We start from the raw sequence: 25,644 nt of genomic DNA on the forward strand, positions 1-25,644 counted from the left end.
CCTGAGAGAGTACGGCCTCTGGGAAAGGTCGAGAAGGGGCCGATCCTCATGACAAAGAAATAAAATGCGGGCCTGGGAACGCGGGCAGGGAGTTGGAGGAAGATCTAGGAATTGAGAGTGGTGGCTCCAGGGGCTCCCTCTCCGTGACCTCCTTGCATCCCTGGAGCGTCTTTGATGGGCTGAAATCGAGGCCTGCGCCCTACCGGACCGGGTGCCTAGGATGGGAGGGATTCAGGGAAGACCCCAGGGACTGGGGAATTCTGCCCCTGGCTGGGGAGCGTCCAAACACCCCACGACCAGGGCGCGGCCGACCGCTCTTCCCTCGCCAGCGCCCTCGAGGACCGGGTGAGGGCTGGGGGATGTTTCCCACCCCACTCCTCTTTCCACATCCCAGCCCCGCGCTCCGGGGGCACCCTCGCCCTGCGATTCCCTCCCGGAGCCAACGCTGCGGCGAGGGCGCCGCGGTGCAGGGCGCTCAGGGGCCAGGGACTACGGGGCTGCGGGCGCAGGTCTGGCAAGATCTGGCGGCGGGGGTCGTACTAAGCTCCCGCGGGGGGCCACAAGGGGCTCCTGGCCGGCGCCGGGCTCCGCAGCCCGGGTCCGCGGAGAAGAGGGGAGAGGGCGCGGCGGGGCGGGGCGGGCGGGGGAGGTGATCTCACTCCCTCCTCCCCCGCCTCCCCTTCGCTCCCCTCCCCCTCCCCTGCGCGCACGCCCGCCCCGCCCCGCCGCCGCTGCCGCCGCAGCATCGGCATCGCAGACGTGCTCTGGCAGCGGGTCCGAGGCCGGCGTGCGCGGAGGCTGGGCGGGCAGCCCGAGCGGCAGCCGCAGCGCAGGTAAGCCGGGCAGGCCTGCCCTCGCGCCCCGGCTGCGGCTGCGACGCCCCCGGCCCCCTGGCTCAGCCTTGCCCGGGATGGGGGAACGAGAGCTAGGGGCGCCGCAAGGCCAAGCCCGCAGTTGCGGGCGGGGTGGCTGGAGCCCCACCCAGGCCAGGCCCCGGGTTCCGGGCCCCGCGGACGGGAGCCGGGCGGGGGGCGGTGAAGGAGACTGGGAGCCGGAGCCCGACAGGTGAGGGGTACCTGGGCGACGCCCAAGATGCTGGTCGGGAGAGGGACACTACGCGGGGAGTCAGGCAGGGCCTGTGCGGGCCGGTAGGGGCTGAAGTTGGCACATCCCTACGGGTGTGCGCGTGTGAGAGAAAGGGGAGCGTTGGGGACCGAGTGACACCCCCCACTTGGCCGCCGTGGGGTGTGGCCCTGGGCGTGGCTGCCCCTCTTCCCCACTCGAGGGCTCGGTTTGGCTGAAAAGCCTGCCGCTGCGTGGTAGGGGTTGGCCTAGGCTGCCCCTGCCGTGGGGGGGAGGGGTGGGGGCCGGGCCGGGCGCTGCCAGGCCCTCCGCCCCAAGGCTGGGGGGGAGCGAAGGGGGGCTTTGTTCTCCTCCCTCTTCTTTCCGAACCCCAGTCTGGACTCCCCAGGGCTCCCCTGCAAGCCTGCACCAGGACCAGGGGCTCCTGCGGAGGCGCGGGGTGTGTCTGGAGCCTCAGTTTCTGAAGGCTCTTGCGGCCGAGAAAGGTGCACTGTGTGCAGTCAGCCCGGGCGCCTACGGTGTGCGGCAGTGCACAGGGCATAGAATGTGGGTCTGTGGGGTAGAGGTGAGGGAGGGAGGGTCGCAGCGGCTCAGGGCCAGGGATTCTGGAAAGCGAGATGCTCAGAGCATCTTTTGCCCGACGCCGGGTCTCTGTTACGGGAGGGGCCTGCAATTCCTCTTCCCCCTTCCCTAGGGCAGACTTTGGAATCTCTTGGTTGCCCCCCCACCCCGCCCCGCAAAGAGCAAGTACAACGTGCTGCCCCCTGTGGGGGTCTGGAGCCCCGCGCATCATTGCCTGTGTTAGGGAGTCAGTTCCGGAGCCATATGCCAGCCCCAAGGCGCTGGAGGCCTGATGCCCCCCTCTAAGGAGGTGCCCTGCTTCCAGTTAACTCCACCCAGAGGGTAGGGGCATCTGGGCAGCCCCGTGTCATCTCTGCTGACTCACGTGGGCCCTGGCAGTGAATAAGCCAGTCAGCCTTTCTTCCCACCAAGGGCTGCTAAGCCTCATCTTTCTTGTCTCTTATGGTGGGGGCGCTGGGGCAGGGACCTGTCTGGGGCCTCTACTCCCTCTTACTCCTGAGCAGCTCCTTGCCGCAGGTGGTGGGACTCAGTCCGGCCCAGCCTCTCGCCTGGCACCGCACCCAGGCAGCACCCACTTGTGTGCCCCCAGGCTCCTGGGGCTGCAGGGGCTCCTGGCTCTCTGTGGCCACAAGGCAAGCTGGTGTCAGGGCTGAGACCGGGAATGTCCTCTGGCTCCTAGTCATTTCTCTTTGCTGCATTCTGATCATTGTCTTTTCCTTCACACTTATTTTGTGTCTGTGTGTGTGCAGTCCCAGAAGTAACGAGGCTTACCATGGTACACTTGAAATATCCAGAAAAGAACAAAAGAAATTAAGGGTTGCCGGTGATCTGATCACCGCTCAGCACACCCCAGCCTCAGTCTCCCCAGAGGCTCCTCCCCCAGTGCCCGGGCCCCAGCCCCCCTGCAGAGCACCCAGTGGGTGCACAGTGTCCCGAGGCGGCAGGGGCCCCTTTCTGTACCGTGATGAGCTCCTCCCTGCCCAGGAGCCCAGCGGCCCATGGTGTCGGCCGTCATTTGCTGGGTGGCTGCCCACTGCCAAGTGCCCACTTGGGCCAGGCTCCGTGCTGCTGATGGAAGAGCCAGTAAGGAACCAGACCAACGCCGCCTTTGTCCTCGGAGGGAATGAATTGGTTTTCTTTTCTCCTTTGTGACTCTCTGAAGGGAAAAGGGAAGCAAGGAGCGAGCAAGGGCCCCATCCGAGGTCTCCTCCAGTGGGCTGTTCTCCAATTAGCCTCTTTCTGCTGCTGGGGCTGGTGCCTTCCATGGCACACACTTGGGCAAAGCCTGCGGGGGAGAATGGAGGAGGCGGCCCCACGTGCCACATCTGCCCTTCCCCAGCCCAGTGACTTGGGCGTCTGAGTTCCTTCCCTGCTCCAAGCCTCTGCCCTCTTGGCTATCACATGAGGGTGCAGATTCGTTTACCTCCAAGGTCCCTTTCGAGACAGTCTCCAGTGCCGCTCTAAATGGGTGCCACTGGAAAGAAGGGCTCGGGGCGCCGTTGTGGGTGGCGAGGGCCATGTGGCCTTGCAGAGGGGCCCGGTCAGGAATCGCAGCGCCAGGCCAGCTCCCCGAGAACCGGGGCAAAGGCGAAGGGAGCTTTTCCTGGACCCACCTCTTGGGTAAAAGATTGAACAGTTCTGGGGTGAGGGGGATGGGTCTCTAGGGTTGTCCTGGGCTTGGGGAGGGCGTGTGCTAGGGGAGAATGGAGTAGAGATGGGGGTCCGGTGCAGAGGTTGACCAAGATGGACATCTCAGCCAACTGCCCTGCTCTGCCAGGCTCCCCTAGGCAGGTGGGAGGTGGGGAGACTGCGCACAGAGTGCAGTTCTAGGGGCCCCGCCCCAGCCTGTGATTCACACAATGGGGGTCGCAGGGGGTCTGATCAGGCCCTGTCTTTGCCCTTGCCTGCTCCTCCCACAAGATCGTTCTGGGTTTGGACGGCTGTGTTTGGGTTCCTGGGTGGGGACCTGCTGGGACAGGCTTTCAGCAGGCCCTGCCTTCCAGTCTTTCGCCCTCCTGCCTGCTCTGACCCTGCCCATCCTGACTGCCCCCCTTCTTCTGCTTCCCCTGGCCCGCCCCCTTGCTCTCCCCTTGCCAGCCACCCAGCTCCCCATGCCCCCCTTCTAGAAAGCGTCGCCTTTCTCCCCCCAACTCAGTTGAGTTTTGCTGTGGGGAGTGCACTGCTGTGCTCCTCCCCTCCCCCTGCCTCTGCCTGTCCCACCCTTCCCCCTTGGTGCCCTGGGCTTGCTCTCTTTGCTTCCCCTTTTGTCTAGCTGCTCTCCCTGCTCCTCCCCTGCCCCATTCCTGATGTCTTTGAGCTTGGCCCTAGCTCTGAGCCTCAGCACCTGGGTGACTGCTCAGCGGCTTCCAGCGCTCCTCCAGTGGGCTCCTTGCCTTGGGGTTGGGCCCAGACTGCCTGTAGTAGCTTCATCCGACCTGGACGGTGGACAGGAGGCGCCTGCTGGCCACCAGCCAGAGGACTGGGGGACAGGCAGTTAGCAAGGCCAGTCGGCCTTCTTCCCCGATATCAACAGGATCTTGGTGGCATCCTAAAGCCCACGGTCAGAGAGGAGGCCACAGTCCCTCTGCAGGGGAAGGGTCTGGACTGCTGGCCTTTCCGGAAGCTTTCCTTTGTCCAGTGCCCCCCACCCAGAGCCTCGGGAGCTTGCCTGGGCCCTCCATGTTCTCCTCAGGTCCTGAAGCTGCGGAGGGAGCACCCAGCCACTGTCCTCTGGCCCTGAACCCATCAGGGATGGCTTTGTCAGCCTTGGGTTGGGCGGAGGAGGAGGTGACAGCGTCCTGGGCTTTGTGCATGCAGCCAAGGGGGGCCTTCTGAGCCTGTCCATCTCGATGTCGGCCTGACTGAGGAGCTCGAAGGCAGGAGATGAGTTCCCAGGAGCCCCTCCCTCGGCCTTCAGGTCTAGAGCATTTGGAGAGAGAAGCCAGGCCTTCCGACGTTTGCACGGCGTTCCTCTTTGCATGAGTGGGGATCATACATCTGGTTGCATTTGTCTGTGTTCGTGAGAGAGCGTGGGCAGATCCTTCTGTGCCCGAATGGGTCCCCTCGGATGCCCCGTGGGCCTGTGCTGGGAAGGGGCGGGGCTGATGGTGGTGGTCGCGGGGGGGCTGGGGTGCCTTGCAGCATGGGGCTTCCCGTTGTGTGTGGGGGGTGCCCTCTGACCCCTCCCCTGGCCTCCTGTGTTCATGCCTTAGGAATGCTGAGGCCCTGGGGACAACAGAAGACCCATTGTCCACCCAAGGCTTCCTGTGTCCCTCTGCTCTGTAGCCCTTTGGGGGTGGGGACCCCTGAGGGGGCTGGAGGGGCCTGGCCATCTCTGAGCCCTTTTTAGGCAACCCCTGCCCATCCCCCATGCCCCTCCTTGGGCCAGGTGTCCCAGGACTGGCAGATCTGGCAGCAAGCTGAGCCTTCTTGCCTCTCCTCTTTGCCAGGCACCGTCCCTGTGCTGCCTGTCCGCTTGGCTGCCTTCTCTTCCCTGGGGTTCTAGAGGCGGGCCCTGCCAGCCCATTGCAATGGGGTGTACATTGTGCCCTCCAGCCTGGCTCCCAAGCCCCTTCTAGTGCCAGGTTTATTTCTTAGGGATGTTTGTGGTCTTGTCCCCAGCTTTCCAGAACTGAAGGAAGGCTTAGAGGGGGGAAAGGGGGGCAGATTTTAGGCCATGGGCATCAGTTTCCCCAACTATGCATGGGAAATTCGGCTATGGCACTGGCACTCTAGGGGTCTGGGAGGCTAGAGTCTTGGCCCCTGCTCCACTGGGCCTCAGTTTCCACTCCCACACAGCTGTCCCCAAGCCCGGTAGGGAAAGGAATTTGCCTTCTCTCGGACGGCATCCTTGGATGGCAGGGGTCATGCAAAGCCGAAGGCCCAGGAAGGGAATGGTTTCTGCTCTGTGCTGAGGCGTGATATGGGTCACATCCTCCTCCCAAGATTCCCCTCCCTGTCCCCCACATTTGCCTGCCATCTGCTTAGCAAATAAGCCCTTCCCTACGGAGCAGGACGGCTTGGAGGCCACCCCTGGCCAGGGCCCTGGCCCTCTGGGAACGCAAGCAGGTGCACATGCTGGGACGCCGGGTGCCTGAGAGGCGAGCTGACTGCTCCCCCCACTGGTTCTCCCCCCAGTAGTGTTTAGTGGCTTTGGGAATCTCTATCCTGGTGAGCGTTGGTCCATGCTGTCTCTGCGAGCCTCAGTTTCCTCATCTGTGAAGTTGGGATCGTGATAGCACCTCCTCCGGTGGGGGGGGGGGGTTAAGGATTAATTGAGTAATGCATGTAAAAGTGCTTAGAAGTCCCTGGGGTGCGGTGAGTAGTATCCATGAATTTATTTAATAAAATGGGGCATCTGAGTGAGACACACACGTGAGCGGGTGGGGAAAACTGTTCGGGCCTCAAATGGTGAGCTCCGCCCCTCCCCTCCCCAGTGGAGACTGTCTCTTCTCCCTGCTCTCCCACGAAGGGTTAACGTCTGTCCCACCCCTTCCTCACCCTTTAAGGAGAATGGTCCTTTACAGGTGAGGTCTGTTGCCTTGGCGACTGCAGCCGGCTGAGGGCTCACTCTGGGGAGCGCCTCAGGGAGGGGCAAGGTGGGGGGGCCACAGAAGACAAGGTAGCAATCCTTTCAGGCCCCCAGCCCCCAGATACCTGTGGGGGCTCCCACCCAGCAGCCTCCTTTATGTATTATCAAAATAACCCATTTGGCTGCGGCAGGCTTTCCTCTCCGCTGCCGCTGCCGGTGGAGGGAGTTGGGCTCCATCTCCATGGAAACCCGCCAGCCACAGCCTGCGGGGGGAGGGTGAGGAGGAGCCTTAAAGGAACACAGTGCACGGGGACCAGGTGACACCCACGCCCTCATGTACATGCAGACAGGCTTGAAGGCCCCACCAGCCCTGCTGGGGAGAGAGCCCAGCCATGGGCCCCAGGCCTAGGAGTACGCGGACCCACTACCCGTGTTCAGACCATCTCACACACCTGGGACATTGAGCCCCCAGCCCTGCCCCTGCTCAGGCCTGCGAGATCATGGGACGCTGCCATTCTTAGCAGACCTTGAGCTGGAAGGCCCTCTTGCTGCTTGTCCCTTGAGCAGGTGCATTTTTATCAGATGGGAGGAGCAGGGAGGACTCTACACAGGACCTGGGCACCCTCGAAGGTTCATGACGTGTGTGTGTGTGTGTGTGTGTGTGTGTGTGTGTGTGTGTGTGTCTGTGTGTGTAGGGAGGAGAGCAGAAACCCCAGGTCTCAGCATCATTCCGTGACCTTCCAAGTCCTCCTGCCAGTCAGAGGACCGGAGGCCGGAGGAGAGGACTCCTCAGGGGACCCAGGGACTAAGGGAGCACAATCTAGCTAGGGAGCGGCGAGGGGCGGAGCTCCTCTGGAGTCCTGAGCCCATCTGTCTGCCGGCTCCAGTGGACCAGACCAGCTACCTCTGTGCCTGCCACGCCCTTTCTTCTTGCCTGGAGGGGGGGGGGTTGGGGGCGGGGGATAGGTTCCCAGCCAGACCCACTCAGGAGCAGCCTGCCTTTGTGCATTTCCCCAGCACAAAGTGCAGGCATGCACACAGACACCCACTGGTGTGCCTGTGGACATGCGGGCCCCTTCCCCTAGCCAGGTGGCTGCTCACTCTCCACTAGCAGAAATCTTGGAAGGACCCCACTGGGATCCTCTGAGTGTTTCTCCCTCCCCATTTTGGGGGTCCCCACCTCATTCATTGTGTCTTACAACTGTCTCCTAGCCCCAGTGCCACAAGTGGCCGGGGACCTGCTGCTCTGCCTGTTACCGTGGGCTTTGTCCCTGTGGTCCTGGCTCAACAGCTTCTCTGCCCTGCCTGTCAGTCCAGCCTGGCCTCCCAGCCCAGGAAGCCCCCCTCCTCAGGCCCATCTCCCTCCTCCATCTCAGTCCTTGCCTGGCACACCCCCCAAGGGACAGGAATGCCCAAGGAGGCACCACTAGGCCAAGTGCACACACACACACCACGCACTCTTCTTGCTCTTTGGACCACTTTCCATCAGAGCTTTCTGCAACCATCTCTCACCCTTCGTACTCCTTTTCTCTCTCCCTTTCCCCAGTGCCAGTCTCGTTGCTGGATTTCTCCATTTTGGTTACTGCAGTGGTGGTCCAGCATCCTTTGTCTCCCATTCCCTGTCCTCCCTCCCCCAGCCCCACTTCTCAGCCTCTCCTGCTCCCTCCTGCCTCTTTCTCACCCTGTCTGTCACCCTTCAGTCTTCCCCAGCCCGTCGCCACCCCTCGCAGACATGGCCTTGGCTCCATCTGTACACCAGCTTGTGGAACACTCTCTTTGCCTCCCTGCCCCTGGAGGTGCTGATGGGTGTTGGGGGGCCTGCTGAGCTGACAACCTGAGCCGCCTGCTCTGTAATTGCCTGAGGAATGATGAGAGATCAGAGACCTGGCAGCAGTGGGAGTGGAGGAGGTAGAGCCCCCTCCCTGCTGTCAGGGGGCCTCAACCTTCTGGCTCCTGCCTGTCTGAGTGCCCGGGAAGGTGGCAAGCTGGGTGGCAAATACCAGGAGACCGTGGGGCACTGGGACGGGGCAGAGAGTGGGGAGCAGGGGCTTGTATTGGCCGTACATGTGCACCTGGCGTGTATCTTATCTGCCGACCCCGTTCTGGGAGCCTGGATTTTGAGGACACAGAGGAGCTGCCATGACAGTGATCATCATTCCAGCAAAGGGAGCACTCAGGTCTCCTCCGTGCAAGAAGGCCCTTCTTTGAGCTTGCCCTCGCTGGTTTCCCTCCCCCCGCCTCTGAAGACTAGAGCGTTCAGAGCTCCCAAGGTGGTTGTTTGATCGCCTGCCCTCTGATCTGAGTCTCCTACTGTTTCCTACAGGCCTTGAAGTGGAGGCCAAGCCTGCCTGGGGGCCACCCTGCTAGTACTGGCTTTGTGGGGGAAGGTCTGCTGTTGCTCTTCCCTTCTGGGCCCCAGCTTAGTTCTTGCAAGTTGGGAACTGGCCATGCGGTCACCACTTTCAGCCCTCCAAGGCATTCTCTTGGCCTTCAGCCCATCCATGTTGACCTGTCCTGGTGCTCCTCCATCTCCCCCATCCCCAGTCAGCTGACCACTCTCCACCACCATCCATTTGCCCTTCCTAGTCCCCAGGCGGTCTGTTGCATTCACCACTCTTCTTGGGGGTCACCTTACCAAAACCCAATGTATGGCTGCTGGTTGCTTCCTGACAGAGTCTAGATGCCTCATCAGGGCATTCTAGGCCTCCCTACCCACCCCTTCAGCTTCTGGATGAGGCTTTGTCTCCCTTCGTTGAGGTCTTCGCTGGGCACAATGACGAGGTCCAGTATGGTCTTGGGGAGGGCACCGAGACCCCAGCTCCAGACTCAAGCTCTTGGTCAACAGCAGCCTACTTTTACCCCTCCTGCACTTTCTCCACTTGCCTCTTTCTCACACCCCTTCCTGTTGGGAGTCAAAGTTTGCTGTCTTCTTGGGAGCGTGTTTCCTCTTCTAGTCATTGGCAGAGAAGCCCCCATTGCCTGTACCTCCCGTCTTCAGGGCTTCTTGCATGCAGGTGGGATGTGGGTGTGGCTGCTATCACTTGGTGCTTGAGTAGGCACATCTAGCAGTTGAGCCCGGAAGACTCAGAAAAAGACTTGGGCTTGCCAGACACTTGAGAGGTGACAGAAACACTGTCCCAGAGCTCCCCCTGATCCCTGCCCTGGCTTGCAGCATCTGGAAGGGGAGAGGCCACACTCACTTCTATTGCCCTGCAGGGGACAGAGGAACAGAGGAGAGGTGCTTTCCTACTTTCCTTTCTCCTGCCACTTCTTGAGGTCAGGCTTCCTTCCTCCTTCTTCCATTTCCTCAAACTGTTCTGTGAAATGTCATCTTCCTGGGCCCCTTTCTTCCCTTCCCTGTCCCCACTTCCCAAGATCCCGCTGCCCCCCTCACCATTTTTTTAGAGCTGAACAGCACCCAGAGATCAGTTGGCTCTGAAACCCATGGCAGTGATACTGACAAGAGTTCTCTGCATACATGCGCACCCCTGCTTGTGTGCAACACAGAGAGAGCACATATGAGGATTCATCCCCCACAGGTACACATGAGAAGACACACGTGTTCCTGTGTGCACACGGCTATCTATACCCATGCATTGACACATACCCATTCGTGAGTGCACTCCCCTCCCAGAGAGGACGTATACAAATGTGCTCCTGCCTGCACACACACAGCCACATAAATACTAATGTGCATATTTGGCTACGTGCCCATCCTCATCCACACTCATGCATTGAGTGGCCTGTGGCATGCCCAGGGGAGCTGATTGTGGCAACAAGTTGACGCTGGAGAGGCAGCTGGTTCGGAAGGCACAGAGGAGAAGGAATGAAAGGCAACCTGGAGGCCTAGCCAGTGCTAAGACTCTTCTAGGTTTCTCCTTCTAAGGTGTGGGGGAGGGAGGGATGGGGGAGCCGGCCAGCCGGGGGCGGGGCGGGGGGCGGGGCCAGGAGCCGGGGCTCGCCCAGATGTTAGTCACTAAAGTCGTCCGTTCTCTCCTCTCTCCTCCCCCACCCTTCCTTTCCCTCCTTCCCTCTCCCAGTGCCCCCACCCCCGGATCCCGCCCCAAGCCGCCCAGCAGCCCCCTTCCCTCCGGCCGGAGCCTGAGCCAAGCCCGGCCGGCTGTGCCGTGCCGAGCTGCCGGCGCCGCCGGGAAGATGGCCGTGTCGCTGCGGTACTTGTGGCCTCTGCTTCTGTGCAGCCCCTGCCTGCTCATCCAGATTCCCGACGAATGTGAGTAGCCGGAGGGAGCCTTGACGCCTCCATTCGCCGCCGCGCTGGGCTCCTCTTTATCTTCTGCTTCCTCACCTTCTGCTGGCTCTGGACCCTCACTCCTACTTTCCCGGGCACAGATGGGCAGGAGGCCCCCAGGACCTCTGGAGAGGACTGGTGGAAGGCACGGGGTGTGTCAGCACCATGGATAGGGGACAGGCGCGGGCTGGACGAGCGGTTTCAGGACCACGGACAGCGAGCTTGGCGCTGCCCCAACCCCCTCTGTGCTCGCCCTTGGCCCGCCCTCCCCCACCCGCCGCCAGGGTTGTGGCGGGCAAGAGAAGGGGGTCCGGCCCCGGTTACGGGCTAGCTTGTGCAAAAGCCTGGATTCTAGTTTTGCCTTCCTTCTGACTTGAATAATCCCATCTTGGGCCTTTGGTGGCCCTGTCTGTGAACTGAGACAGGACAAGACACCTTACAAAGGCCCAGCAGCTTTCTGGATCCTTATGAATGGGTGGGGCGGAGGGGTGGGACTGATGGAACCTTCCATTTGCTGAGTGTCCTGGATGGGTGTGTGGGTGTTGGGAAGTGTGGCTGGAGGTTTGTGACAAACCATGAGTATTTGCGTGTGCTTGTGAGTTGCACAGACTGTGTATTTGCGTGTATGGAAGTGTGTGGTTGTGACTGACAACATGTGGATATTCTTGAGTGTGTGATTTTGATTTCCTATATGTGTAGGTTGGTGCGTCGCTGTAACTGTTACTGGTCAGGTTTGTGACGGTCTGCAGGTGTTTGTTAGCCTCTGATCGTGGTGGGTCGCGTGTGTGTGTGAGCTGGGTCCGCGTGTGGGTGTGCGTTACTGTGCTGTTTATCTTGAGCCCGCTCCTTGCTCGGTAGTTCCAGTCCTTTCGCCCTCACCTTGCTACCTTTGTCTCTGAGCCTGGAGCTGGAGGAGGCCTGTGTCACTGAAAGATGAGCTGGGGGCTGGCAGTGGGGAAGACTATCTCTGCCAGGAATGGGACAGGGACTGAGGGAGGTGGGCTTGGAAGGTAGCCGGCATTGGCGGAAGGCAGCCGAGGGTTTGGAGGAGGTGGAGAGGAGACAAAGGGTGGGGATGTCCCCTTAGATGCACACGTGGGTAGACACAGACAAGCCACCTGTATCCAACCAGGCCCAGATATACAGAAGGGGCAGAGACCCTGAGAGGACACATGGGAGGCACGCACACACACACACACACACACACACACAAACGAGGGGTTTAGACACAAAGAGAGTCACCCACACAGATGGAGGCAGGTGTACTATATGGAACGCAAGCACGCACAGCCACAGCCTTCAGATGTGCTCTGGCGGGACACACCCATGTACAAACACACTGCCGGGTTAGAACACCCAGGAGCATTCACAGGTCTGCCTGGACTCACACTTTTGCACACTCACCTACATGTACCTGTCCCCCTTCCCCTCCATCTCCTTTTGGTTGCTTTTCAGGCCTTACCCTGGGCACCAGCCTGGCCCGCCTGCCACCACACTGCCTGGGCCATCTGGCCAGGCGTGTCTGTGTGCAGAGGGGCAGGGAGAATGTGGAGAAAGGGAGGAGTGAGGAGACAGACGTGCGCTGCCCTGAGCACTGGCCAGCGCTGGTTATTGACCCCAGTACAATATGGTGGGTGGCGGGGCGCCTCCCCTTTGGGACCTTCAGCTACAGCCTGCTCCCCCTTGCAGCTCCGGGCCCCTTTGTCTCTTCTCCCGCTTCCTCCATCCAGTCCATTTTCCCCATCTTGTTCTCCATCCCAGTCACCATCTCTTGCTCTTGGGCTGCCTGCGCTGGCCCCTCCCCAGCTCAGGGCTCCCTGGGCAGTGTCCCCAGGAAGCCTCCTCCTCTCTCTCTGGGGACCCTTAACGGAGGTCTTCTGCGGAGACAAAGCTTCCAGAAGCCTCCCTGCCTCCTCTCCCCTCCTCACAGCCACCCAGGCCGATGTGGCGCTGAGTCCTGCAGCTGGGAGGCCGTAGCTCCGGCTCCCCCACCCGAGGGAACTTGGGGGCTGGTGGGGAGGAAGACAGGGGAGAGAGAGGGCTGGCATCAGCCCTGCAGGCGACGGAAACTCGGCGGCAGCCTGGCCTTTGGGAGGGTTTGGGGGGGGGGAGGGGCGGCTGGGCTCCGGAGGCTGGGCCTGGGTAATTGAAAACGCCTGAGCCGTGGTAATTGGATTAGGAGGGAAGTGGGCTGGAGCTGGGGAGGGCACCCGGGACGCTAGGCTTCCTGCCTCCCCAGCTTCTGAGGCACCCTGGGTGGAACGGGGATCAGTCCTGCAGGCCCTGCCAGGGGAAGGATGCAAGGGTCTGTCCAAAGGGCACTACTTGTAAAAGGCACAGATTTCTCCTGAGAGCTGCGGCCTGGACCCTGTGGCCATGACCCCGCCCCTGGGACCAGAGATGGGGACCCTGCCCTGTCCTCTGGGTCTTGACCTGCTACAATTCCAGCCTGGCATGTAACCCTTATGTTACCCCACCCGTGGCCCTGGTTCACTCCCTCCCCTTCCTCGGGGCGAGGGGGTGGGTCGGCGGGGGCGGGGTGGGCTTACTTCTGCCCCTGCCAGCGGGCGCCCTGCTGGGGCTTAGTGTCAGCATTTCTCTCTGCTCTCTCCCTTGCTGCCTGGATTCCTTAGATGAAGGATACCGGGGTAAGTTGGGGGAGGGTGGGAGTGTTTCCCAGGAGGTGGGCAAAGAGTGGTGCCTGCAGGTCCCCCTCCCGCATATCCTGCCTACGGCTCGTCTTTGTTCTGTCTCTGCCCCGGGCCTGGGCTTTCTTGCTCACCCTCCGGTGCTCTGTCCTCTCTGCTCCCCTCTCTCTATGGGACTTCCTGGTTTCTGTCTCTGGCTTCGTGTCTCTCTCAGATGTCTGTCTTCGTTCTTTGCGCTGCCATTCTCTCCGTTCTGTCTCTTTCTACGTTTGCACCGTGTCCCCTTCTCTCCCTCTTTTCATGGCCCGCAAGCCCATGGCTCTCTAGCTCGTTCTTCCCCAACCCTCTCCCATGGCCTTGGGACTCTAAGGGTTTCGAACCCTGCCGCCCTCCCAGTGGGACAGGGGTTGAGGCTGTGAAGCCAGACACTATCCTTGCCACATCTCTGTCTCTCCTGTCCCCAGTGATGGAACCACCTGTCATCACAGAACAGTCTCCACGGCGCCTGGTTGTCTTCCCTACAGATGACATCAGCCTCAAGTGTGAGGCCAGTGGCAAACCTGAAGTGCAGTGAGTGACCTTCACCTTCTAAGCCCTCAGCTTGTGGTCCCCGTGCCTCCCAGGACCACCCAAATTCTGCGCCCAGACACCCCAGTTGTCTCTTGTCACCCTTGGTCCTTGCCCTGCCTGGCCCATCCCCAGGGTCCCTGGCTGCTCACAGCCTGGCCTCTGGCCTGTTCCAGCCCCTTTCCTGGGTTCCTGGGCCTCAGGCCTCTGAGCCCTTTTCTGCCCACAGGTTCCGCTGGACTCGGGATGGCGTCCACTTCAAACCCAAGGAGGAAGTGGGTGTGACCGTGCACCAGGCACCACACTCTGGCTCCTTCACCATCACGGGCAACAACAGCAACTTTGCCCAGAGGTTCCAGGGCACCTACCGCTGCTTTGCCAGCAACAAGCTGGGCACAGCCATGTCCCATGAGATCCAGCTCATGGCTGAGGGTGCGACACACTGCAGGGGCCTGGGAGGGCCTGGGGCACACAAGACGGTCCCCGAACAGGTCTCAGGGAGCTGGCACGGGAGTCCAGGCTGGGAGCCATGGCCCTCCTGCTGGCAGTTTAGTGTGTGGAAGAGTCTGGGGGCCCCGCCAGCCGCAGCCACCTTCCTCCGCTCTCCAGCACTGTCCCCCTCCTTCCGTGCTTTGTCCCTCTCTCCCGCTATCTTTCTGGTCACCCCTAGCTCCCCTTCCCTCGCTTCTGCCTCTGGGCTTTGTCCTGCCTTGGCCTCCGGGGCCCTCCTCACGACTCCCGCCCGCCCCAGGCTTAGGTTTGTTGAGCTGCCTTGTTCCTCCCTGGGCTTGGCCTTCTGTCCCCTCTGCATCTCTGCAGTCCCTTCTCGTTCTCCGCAGCTCTTGGGTCATGTCTTGCCACCTCCCCAGCATTCTGTGGCCCCTTTCCTCTGCTTTCCCTCCTCCCTGCTGCCTCCCTCTCCACCTCCGACCTGGCACTCTGTCTCCCTCCTCCGGTGCTCGCTCTCCAGCTCTGTCTTTATCTGTGCCTTCCTCTCCCTGGGGTTTTCCCTCTACATCCCAATCCCATCCTCCCTGAGCTTTCTGCCTCTCCACCCCTCTGGTTACCTTGGCGACTGTTGCCATGGTTTCTGTGTCAGGATGATGGAAGGGTCTGTGACTCCCACATCCTTCCACAGCTCCCCTCCCCCATCACTGCACCATAGCCCCCCCCATCTTAGGCCTCTGGGTGGGAGCTGAGAATTGTGAAGGGTTAACCCTTCACAGTCCTCTGCTCTTCTGCCCAGCCTCTCCTTTGCACGTGGAAGGTCTCAGCCTTGAGCCCAGAAAGGCCCTCCCACGGGGCGTCTGTCCTCCTTTCCCCTGCCCTGCCCTGCCTTGACCAGGAGTTAGGGCCCATAGCGCCAGCCTGTCTGTCCCCTCTAGGTGCCCCCAAGTGGCCAAAAGAGACGGTGAAGCCTGTAGAGGTGGAGGAGGGGGAGTCGGTGGTCTTGCCTTGCCACCCTCCGCCCAGCGCTGAGCCGCTCCGAATCTACTGGATGAACAGCAGTGGGTGCCCACGAGGGGCTGCTGGCTGGGGAGAAGGTGGCAACGGGTACCTCTCCCTGGGTGGGGGTCTGACCTTTGCTTCCTTGCCCCCCCCCACCCCCGCAGAGATCTTGCACATCAAGCAGGATGAGCGGGTGACGATGGGTCAGAACGGCAATCTCTACTTTGCCAACGTCCTCACCTCGGACAACCACTCGGACTACATCTGCCACGCCCACTTCCCTGGCACCCGGACCATCATCCAGAAGGAACCCATTGACCTCCGGGTCAAGGCCAGTGAGTCCCAAAGACTCGGACACCTGCCCACCCCCCCACCCAGGCACGACCCAGCCCAAAGATCAGACGGCTTCAGTCTTCCGCCAGGACTGCTCGACCCCCACTTGCACCCTGGCCAGACCCCGTCCTGGGAGGCCAGAACAGAGACGGGGTCCTTCCTTTAGAACAGAGGAGGAAACAGGCCCCACCCAGGACCTCACAGGGGAGTCATCTACCCTGGTAACTTCATGGGTGCTTCCTTTCTCCTCCCAGCCAACAGCATGATCGACAGGAAGCCTCGCCTGCTCTTCCCCACCAACTCCAGCAGCCACCTGGTGGCCCTGCAGGGGCAGCCGCTGGTCCTGGAGTGCATCGCCGAGGGCTTGTGAGTCTGGGGGCCCTGGGTGGGGGTGGGCAGATGGGGGGGTCTCTGTCTCTGGCCCAGGCTGAGCAGCCTTGTGCTCTCTCCGATGTGCTCTGCCCCCACCCCCCGCCCCGCTTGGCCCGGGGCAGCCCTACGCCCACCATCAAGTGGCTGCGCCCTAGTGGCCCCATGCCGGCTGACCGAGTCGCCTACCAGAACCACAACAAGACGCTGCAGCTGCTAAACGTGGCGGAGGAGGACGACGGCGAGTACCGGTGCCTGGCAGAGAACTCGCTGGGCAGCGACCGGCACACCTACTACGTCACTGTGGAGGGTAAGGTGCCTCCCTGGGCCACACCAGCTCCTGGGGTGACCTCCAGGGACAGGAGCCTGCAGTGCCCAAGGTGGTGGCGGGGTGGGGGGTGGCCAGGGGCGGGGCGACGCGGTGGCTGCTTGCTCAGGGCAGCCCCCCCCCCCCCCGCAGCTGCCCCCTACTGGCTGCACAAGCCCCAGAGTCATCTGTACGGGCCCGGAGAGACTGCCCGCCTAGACTGCCAGGTGCAGGGGAGGCCCCAGCCGGAGATCACCTGGAGAATCAACGGCATTCCTGTGGAGGGTGAGTGGGGCCTTGGGAAGGGGCAGGGAGCCTGGGGGAGCCCTGGGGTGGGAGGGGAGGGTGAGGGGTGCCTCGGTGTGCCTCACGGCTCTGCCCCGGGCCCCCGGACGCAACTGCTGCTCACGCAGAGCTGGCTAAGGACCAGAAGTACCGGATCCAGCGTGGGGCCTTGATCCTGAGCCACGTGCAGCCCAGCGACACGATGGTGACGCAGTGCGAGGCCCGCAACCGGCACGGGCTCCTGCTGGCCAATGCCTACATCTATGTCGTTCGTGAGTAACCTGTCTGTCTGACCCCGCAGCCCACCCGGCGAGGCCACCGGACTGACTCGGCCAACAGCTGCTTTGTCTGCCGTGGCTGCCTCTCTCCTCCCCGGGTTCCTTCACCCCATCTCGCTCCCACCTTCGTCAGCAGCGTGGGGCAGGGTTGGGGGCGGTGGTGTGGAGGAAGGGCAGGGTCTGGCCACCATTTACAGCTGACAGGGTGGCTTCAGACAGTGCACCGGCCCACCACGTGTCACTGAGAGGAGGCCCTGTGTCTCTGAGACCAGCCTGGTGCTTCCTCTCTCGGAGCCTCTGGAAAGGGAGGGATGGGCCAGGAAGGCTTTCAGGAAGAGGTGGGCTGTCGGCGGGGCCTCATGTAATTGGTCAAACTTGGGTGCTTGGGATGGGAGGCATAGCTGAGGCCTACTGGAAGGCAGAAGCTCAGCCTGGATACAGGGAAGCAAGATGGGCAGGCTCTTGGGGACCTGAGAATGGCCCCTGAGCCCATCCGGGAGAGGCTGGCCTGCTGAGCCCTCGCCTATGCTGATGACTTATGCACCCTCGCCCTACCCTGAGCCCTGCCTGTCCCCTGTAACTACTTCTCCCCCAGAGCTTCCTGCCAAGATCCTGACCCCAGACAATGAGACCTACATGGCAGTCGAGGGCAGCACCGCCTATCTTCTGTGCAAGGCCTTTGGAGCCCCTGTGCCCAGTGTCCAGTGGTGAGTGACCCCTCCCCAGTGGGGTGCCTCCAAACCACCTTCTGGCCCAGGGAGGGCAAGGCCCCCAGCCGGCTGGGCTCTGAGCCGGGCCTGCCCTGCTCACTCCAGGCTGGACAAGGAAGGGAAGACCGTGCTGCGGGATGAACGTTTCTTCCCCTACACCAATGGGACCCTGGGCATCCGGGACCTCCAGGCCAATGACACTGGCCACTACTTCTGCCAGGCCACCAATGACCAGAACAATGTGACCATTGTGGCTAACCTGCAGGTCAAAGGTCTGATGTGATCAGCAACACCTCCAGGAGGGAGGGTTAGGGTCTCTGGAGAACACCGGTGTGACCCCCCTTTCCTTCCTTGCCCTCAGATGCCACTCAGATCACGCAGGGGCCACAGAGTGCAATCGAGAAGAAAGGCTCAAAAGTGACTTTCACGTGCCAGGCCTCCTTTGACCCCTCCTTGCAGCACAGCATCACTTGGCGAGGGGACGGTCGAAACCTTCAGGAGTCTGGGGACAGTGACAAGTGCGGACCCGGCCCCAACCTCGGCCTGGTGGAAGGGGGCAGAGTGGGGAAAGCAGGACGTCCAGACCTCCTGGCCTCATCCGCGGGGGAGCGCTCCTGCCTTGAGCAGGGAGGTTCTGGCAAACGAGGGAGGGAAAGGGAGCAGAACAAAGGGACAAGCATGCACCCCCTGCCCCCTGCAGGTACTTCATAGAGGAGGGGCGCCTGGTCATCCACAGCCTGGACTACAGTGACCAGGGCAACTACAGCTGTGTGGCTGGCACTGAGCTGGACGTGGTGGAGAGCCGGGCCCAGCTCCTGGTGGTGGGTGAGTCCCAGGATGGTATTGGGCTGTCGGCCTGGGCGCCCCCCTCCAGCTGGGGTGGGGGTGGCCGGCTGGTATTCGGGCCAGAGAATCCACTCTCCATGACCCACAGGGAGCCCCGGGCCAGTGCCCCAGCTGGAGCTGTCCGACCGCCACCTGCTGGAGCAGAGCCAGGTGCGCCTGTCTTGGAGACCCGCCGAGGACCATAACGCCCCCATTGAGAGTAAGAGGCCTGAGCGTGCCCCCCAGCCCCCACCCGGCCGCCCCTGGTCACCTTCCCTCCTGGTGGGACTCCTCCTCCTGGGACCACGGCTCCATGACGGGCCCCCCTCCATGGGGCTCGCGGTTCCTCCCCAGCCTCTGAGGTTGCCTGTTGCCTTGGGCACTCCCTTTCCCGTTCAGGGAAAGTCGGGCTTGTACCCCTGTCTGCCCCTCCCCCATTCACTGGTTCACTTCCTGGCAGAGTATGACATTGAATTTGAAGACAAGGAAATGGCGCCTCAGGAATGGTACAGTCTGGGCAAGGTGCCCGGGAACCAGACCTCCACCACTCTCAAGCTCTCGCCCTACGTGCGCTACTCCTTCCGAGTTACTGCCATCAACAAGTACGGGCCTGGAGAGCCCAGCCCGGCCTCCGAGACCGTGGTCACACCTGAGGCAGGTGAGGCACCTGGGGTCCAAGGGGAAGAGATGGCCTACCCGAGCCCCTCTGCTGGAGCCAGAGCTCGCTCAGAGCTTCTGGCTCCTGGCTTCCAAGTGCCAGAAAGGGCCCCCTCCTTCCTTGGCCTTGGCCTTCACAGCCTCGGTGGGAGCCCACAGCTCTGATGTGTTATCATGTTATTTTCTAGCCCCGGAGAAGAACCCTGTGGACGTGAAGGGGGAAGGGAACGAGACCAGCAACATGGTCATCACTTGGAAGGTGAGGGGCCCCCGGGCTGAGCATGCCCCAGGACATCAGGCCAGGATGCGGGATGCGGGTGTCGGCTGCTCCCCCGACTCTGCGAAGGATCAGAAGACAACAGGACATGAGGCTGGGCTCTGGAGCGGGTCAGCTGAGGGGGAAGGTGCTGTTGGCTGACCAGCTCCGCTTCTGCTCACCCCTCTCCAGCCCCTTAGATGGATGGACTGGAATGCCCCCCAGGTTCAGTACCGTGTCCAGTGGCGCCCTCAAGGGACACGGGGTGCCTGGCAGGAACAGATCGTGAGCGACCCCTTGCTGGTTGTGTCCAACACGTCCACCTTTGTGCCTTATGAGATCAAAGTCCAGGCCGTCAACAGCCAGGGCAAGGGCCCTGAGCCGCAGATTACCATTGGCTACTCGGGGGAAGACTGTGAGTATTGGGCAAACGCTGGCCAGGTCCCCAGCCCTCCCTCCATGCTGGGGCTCTCAATAGAGCATTTCCTAGGAGCAAGGACATTTTCTTCCCTAACCATAGTGCCCCCACGAAGTACAGAAGTTTATCTTTGATCATTGAGACGCTGTTTTTCTAGTCGGCGGCTGACATCCCGGGTGTACCCGTCCGCGCTGTCTTCCGCCCAGTCCAGGATCCAATCCAGACCCCCCGTCAGGTCTAGTTGTCCTGCGCCTTTCCTTTCCTTGCATCTGGAACATTACTAGACACTGATTTTGGTCACCTGGTCAAGATCCTTTCTCCCTTGCAACTAATAGACGGTCTGCCAGGAGAGCCCAACACCAGGTGCACCCCATAGAACAGCCAGATCCATCTTCCTTCTGTGGGAGGGTTCTGGGCTGGCCTGCGGATGCCACAGGCCCTCATCCCTGTCGCCGGCTGCTTACAGACCCCCAGGCAAGCCCTGAGCTGGAAGGTGTCAAGATCCTCAACTCTAGCACTGTGCTGGTCAGGTGGTGGCCGGTGGACCCCGCCCAGGTCAAGGGCCACCTCCGAGGATACAATGTAAGGAAGGGTTCAAGGTGTGGGGGTGGCAGGATCCCCAGGGTGATGCGTGAGGCCACCAGGAGTAGCAGCCCTGGGGTGGGCCTCTGCCACCTGGGCTGCTCTCCCAGGAGTCCTTGGGGTGGGAGGAAAGGGTCCCCATTGAGGGCAGTGGGACGCAGGCCTGAGGAGGTGCGCTGCCTGCTGCCTTCTACACTACGGGGTCTCCTGCCCCTCTCCGAAGGTGACGTACTGGTGGGAGGGCAGTCAGAGGAAGCACAGCAAGAGGCATGTCCACAGAGGCCACGTGGTGGTGCCTGCCAACACCACCAGCGCCGTCCTGGGAGGCCTGCGGCCCTATAGCTCCTACCGTCTGGAGGTGCAGGCCTTCAATGGCCGGGGACTGGGGCCCGCCAGCGAGATGGCCTTCAAGACTCCCGAGGGAGGTGAGCCTGGGCCCCGCCCCCGCCCCATCCCCCACCTGGCGGCCCCAGGCGAGGACCTGCCACTCTTCTCTGTGCCCCACAGTGCCAGGCCACCCCGAGGCCCTGCATCTGGAGTGCCAGTCAGACACCAGCCTGCTGCTGCACTGGCAGCCGCCGCTCAGCCACAACGGCGTGCTCACCGGCTACGTGCTCTCCTACCGCCCTCGTGCGTGGGGCGCGGCCGAGTTGTGGGGGGAGCTCGGGGGGGCGGGGGGAGGCAGAGCTGGCAGCCAGGGCCAACTCCCCGCCTCTCCCCACAGTGGACGACGGTGACAAGGAGCAGCTGTCCTTTGACCTTCCGGACCCCGAGCTTCGGACACACAACCTGACTAACCTCAGCCCGCACCTGCGGTACCGCTTCCGGCTGCAGGCCACCACCAAGGAGGGCCCCGGGGAGGCCATTGTGCGGGAGGGAGGCACCATGGCCTTATCCGGTGAGCGGCAGGGGCTGAGGAGGCCCCCGACCCGCAGCCAGGCCCCAGGAGGGCCAGCCTCGGGCTGCCTCGAGGACCCACAACCTCCTCTTGCTCCCCAGGGACCCCGGATTTTGGCAACATCTCGGCCATGGCCGGCGAGAATTACAGCGTGGTCTCCTGGGTCCCCAAGGAGGGCCAGTGCAACTTTGGGTTCCAGATCTGGTTCAAAGCCCTGGGGGGTGAGCACAAAGAGGGCCCCCCCCGGGGCTGGCACAACCCGGGCTGCTGCCTGGCGTTCCTGCTCATTCCTGCCGCCCTCACCCCTGCAGACGAGAAGATGAGCCCCCATCTGCCCCCGCAGTACGTCAGCTACAACCAGAGCTCCTACACACAGTGGGACCTGCAGCCCGACACCGACTACGAGATCCACCTGCTCAAGGAGAGGGTGCTCCTTAAGATGGCCGTGAAGACCAACGGCACCGGTGAGGCTTCTGTCGGCTCCGCGCGCCCGCGGCTGCCCCAGGCCCCAGGCCATGGCTCTGCTGTCCTTCTGGAATCTGGGGGCCGCTTGGCCCGGATTGAGAAGTCCGGGCCCCTGAAATGGCCTCTTTCTGTATCCTTCTGTTTTTTAACTGTTTCCGGGGCAGTCATCTTTGCAGAAGGTCCTCCTCCCCACCCCCTGCCCCCAGCGGGCCCGCCCACCCCCCCACCCCGGGTCAAGTGTCAGTTTCAAGCACGATTCAATGCCAGGTCATCACTGCCCCCCTCCCCTGCCCCCAGCCCCTGGGGTGTCTGCGGGCCTGGCCCTCCCTCAGCCCTTTCGGGTCCCCAAGGGCAGAGGGCTGGGAGTGCGGGTCTCGCTGGGGCCCAGGCTCAGTGTCTTCGGGACCCCCCCGCCAGGCCGTGTGAGGCTCCCTCCCGCCGGCTTCGCCACTGAGGGCTGGTTCATCGGCTTCATCAGCGCCGTTGTCCTCCTGCTTCTCGTCTTGCTCATCCTCTGCTTTATCAAGCGCAGCAAAGGCGGCAAGTACTCTGGTAAGCGAGGCTGGCAGCCACCGAGTGGGAGGCAGGGCCCAGGCTCACCTCCCTCAGGGGGTCTCTTGAAGGCCGTCTCGCTGGCGGGCCCCAGTCCCCGGCCATGGAAGGCCTGCACCTCCAGACGGTAGGAGCTGTAGGGCCACAGGCCTTCCAGGACGGCGCTGGTGGTGGTCATGGGCACCCGAGTCACTGGCAGGATGGCATGGCTGCATGGGGACAGGCAAGGGGCCCCACAGAGCTTCCGTGTACACTGGCAGCATGTGGCACTCAGGCTCACGTGGGGTGAGGGGTCTGCCTCGAAGGCTTCCCAGCTTCTGAGCACTGCCAAGAGAGAACAGGGGCACTTAGGGCACAGAGGGTCTCCAGCCTGGGGATGGGGCCTAGTGCCCAGAGGCAGGCAGGGGTGGGAGAGGAAGCTGGGCCTTCTCTGTGTCTATGTCTCAGTGAAGGATAAGGAGGACACCCACGTGGACTCTGAGGCCCGGCCGATGAAGGACGAGACCTTCGGCGAGTACAGGTGAGCCCAGGGATAAGAGTGGGGCCTGGCTGGCCACCCAGCACCACTCTTGCTTTCATATCTGACCCTATCTCTCTCTCTCTTCCGTGCTGCTGGGTGATGTCAGGTCCCTGGAGAGGTAAGACGGGGGTGGTGGGAAGATACTGGCACAGCCTGATGGCAGAGGCCGTTCCACGGACAGTACCCCGGGGTTCTGCCATCCCCCAGCCTTCCGGCCCCGCAGCTCCCTGTTTCGGGGAGAAGCCGACATGCCCCAACCCGTCCCCACACTGATGCCCAGTTTATGGGTCTGCTGTCACCTGTAGGCTGAGCACCCACTTCCTTCCTCTTGGCCCCTGGATCCTGGGCATGCCCCAATCCTGCCCCTCTGGTGGTGTGCACCCCACCTGCCCTCCCGGGCCATGGGGCAAGGATGAGGACTTCTTCCTCAAATGAAAGGCAGGTGGAACCTGGGCCCCGCCCTCCGGCCGGGCCTCCTCCCTCAGGCTAGACCTGCCCGCTCCTGCTGGGCTCCCCGGGGAGCCTCCCACTCCCTCCCGCCGTCTGTCCTCACAGTGACAACGAGGAGAAGGCCTTTGGCAGCAGCCAGCCGTCCCTCAATGGAGACATCAAGCCCCTGGGCAGCGATGACAGCCTGGCCGACTACGGGGGCAGTGTGGACGTCCAGTTTAATGAGGATGGCTCCTTCATCGGCCAGTACAGTGGCAAGAAGGAGAAGGAGGCCACAGGAGGCAATGATAGCTCAGGGGCTGCCTCCCCCATCAACCCTGCCGGGGCGCTAGAGTAGCGCGTTCCAGCCAGGCAAGGCCAGGCAGGGCCAAGTCTGGGGCCAGGCTACAAGGGAGTCAGGCCAAGACCCCCGAGCCCAGCACCTGTGCTGACCTTGGGACTGAGGCTCCATCCACTCCCTTCCAGGCCTCGGCCCCACCCTCCCGGCCCTGGGCCTGCGGGAGGCTTGAAGTTGGGGGCAGAGGAGAGGAGCTCACTGCCTCTGAACCCCTTCTGACTACCCGGTCCCCACTTTATTGCCAAAACCCAGCTGCACACCTTCTTGGGCACGCACTGCTTTGTTCCAGCTCGGGGACCAATCACCCGCCCACCAAGAGCCTGCAGGGCCGTGGTTGGGCAGAGAGGAAGTAGGGGTGGCCACTCTTCAGACAGCCTGGCTGGGGTTGGGGACGGGACTCGGTGTCCCCACCATCTGCTCCAATCAGGACGGGAGCTGGGCAAGCTGGCCGCGGGGGCGGAGGAGGCCATCTGGAGGGCCCAGAGTCCCCACCTCGCAGTATCAAGCTGGTCGCCACCTTCCTCCGCTGCCCGCTCCACCCCGCGGCCAGCTTCCCGGAGCTCTGCACACATGCTGCCTTCAGTGCCCACCAGACAACATCCAAGTGGCCTCTGTCACTGCCAGGGCATGGGGCAGGCACGTTTCCCCGCTGCCCCCGCCACTGCCTGCAGCCCAGGACCCTCTAGCCACCCTGCCCGGTCCGAGTAGAACCCCTCCTCAGCCTCCCCTGCCCCTCAGCCTTGGGAATGTAAATACACCGTGATCTTGAAAGTTTGTGCCCTCGCCTTTCCCCATATGCCACTAGTGTAGGCAGATGTCTGAGTCTCTAGGTGGTTTCTAGGTTTTATAGCAATTAGCTTTGATGATCCCATCCTAGGAAAAATAAAAACACACACACACACACACACACACACACACACACACACACACAGGAAAAAGGAAAGATTGGTTCTCCCAGCTCTGCCGCGCTCCTGCCTGGCAGCTACGGTCTCCCTGTATGCCTTTGCTTGGTCTGTTGATGAGCCCTTTACAAAAAAAAACAAAAGAAATATATATATATGTACATAAATATCAGAATTATGACAGGCAAATAAAAACCTGTGACTGAAGACAAGCTGTGTCATTTTACTGAGCACACTGGCCTTAAGTGGACCTGAAGGGCCGGCCCCTGGCTCTCCAAGGGGAGGTCCGGTTCCTTCCCCACAGTTCAGGGGCAGCCCGTGTTTCATCTGCAACCAAGCACGGAAAGCATCTGAAGAGAATTTCTTTCCCCCAGTTACCCCTTTCCTGCTGCCAGATCAGCCCCCCTAGCGCTGAACCTGAGCCCTTGGCCCTCCCCCCCCCCGCCAAGGCTGAGCTGCAGGCCGTTGAGGTCACCCGCCTTTCCCAGGCCATGGCCTCTCAGGGCTTGCCCTCTTTTCTGCATATCTCATTCTCCTGTCGTTGTTGATCAGTCCTGTGGGCCCACGAACATGCTTTCCCAGCTGCTGTCACTAAAACACCGGCTCTCCCAGCACATGCCCCTCCGGTCCTTGGCCGGGTTCCGCACTCCAGTAGACAGCGAATCCCTTCAAGTCTCCTCCACACTCATCATCCCGGCTTAACCTCCAGCCGTAGCAGTCAACGTCCGCTTCTTGTCCCCAGAATCAGGGCTTTTTGTGACATAACAAGGAGATGTTTTGCTCAGCTGAAGGCCCATCCCCCCCTCCTCTTTTGCACTGAGGTGGGGACCGGTGGAAAGTGAGCAGATGGGGAGCGTTGAGGCTGGGCCTTCCCCTGCCCCAGTCCATCTCGTCGCTGGAAACCAAGTGTGGCCTGGGAAGGGCTGACTACAGGGCATTTCCGACCCGGGGCCCTGGCGACGGGGAGTCGTTCCATCAGCCCTGGGCTGCCTTCCTAGAAGTGTGTTCACTCGTGGCACAGAGCCTAACTCAGGGCTTGAACTCCAGACCCTGGGATCGAGACCTGAGCTGAGATCAAGAGTCGGACCCTTAGCCGACTGAGCCACCCAGGTGCCCCAGACTTGGGTTTTTAAAGCAAGTTTAGGGGGCGCGCCTGGCTGCTTTAGTCAGTAGTGTGTGACTCTTGATCTTTGGGTCATGAGTTCAAGCCTCACGTTCTGAGTGGAGCCTACTTAAAACATTAAAAAAAAGGGGTGCCTGGGTGGCTCAGTGGATTAAGCCTCTGCCTTCGGCTCAGGTCATGCTCTCAGGATCCTGGGATCGAGCCCCACAACGCTCGCTCGGGCTCTCTGCTCAGCAGGGAGCCTGCTTCCCCCTCTCTCTGCCTGCCT

The 25,644-nt window shown here is 62.0% G+C and overlaps 1 protein-coding gene across 3 annotated transcripts; it reads left to right on the top strand.

Moving 5' to 3' along the window:
- Positions 1-733: 733 nt before the first annotated feature.
- Positions 734-24,264, top strand: L1CAM (L1 cell adhesion molecule). 3 transcript variants are annotated; one of them, XM_047714790.1, is made up of 29 exons: positions 734-833; positions 10,237-10,427; positions 13,079-13,093; positions 13,558-13,663; positions 13,890-14,092; positions 15,046-15,168; positions 15,274-15,444; positions 15,697-15,808; positions 15,937-16,121; positions 16,272-16,403; positions 16,532-16,675; positions 17,277-17,388; positions 17,497-17,663; positions 17,753-17,909; positions 18,092-18,216; positions 18,326-18,436; positions 18,677-18,874; positions 19,062-19,132; positions 19,322-19,544; positions 20,014-20,129; positions 20,353-20,554; positions 20,637-20,759; positions 20,854-21,027; positions 21,129-21,248; positions 21,339-21,491; positions 21,910-22,044; positions 22,492-22,564; positions 22,671-22,682; positions 23,120-24,264. In XM_047714790.1, the coding sequence occupies exons 2-29, from the start codon at positions 10,352-10,354 to the stop codon at positions 23,349-23,351; spliced, it is 3,771 nt and encodes a 1,256-aa protein (XP_047570746.1). In that variant the 5' UTR covers positions 734-833; positions 10,237-10,351; the 3' UTR covers positions 23,352-24,264. The 3 variants fall into 3 exon arrangements, with proteins under 3 accessions (XP_047570746.1, XP_047570745.1, XP_047570747.1); XM_047714789.1 differs by lacking the exon at positions 734-833 and adding an exon at positions 6,744-6,763; XM_047714791.1 differs by lacking the exons at positions 734-833; positions 13,079-13,093; positions 22,671-22,682 and adding an exon at positions 6,744-6,763.
- Positions 24,265-25,644: the final 1,380 nt, after the last annotated feature.

The sequence above is a fragment of the Lutra lutra genome, chromosome X (genome assembly GCF_902655055.1).
Source record: "Lutra lutra chromosome X, mLutLut1.2, whole genome shotgun sequence".
Taxonomy (NCBI): Eukaryota; Metazoa; Chordata; class Mammalia; order Carnivora; family Mustelidae; genus Lutra; species Lutra lutra.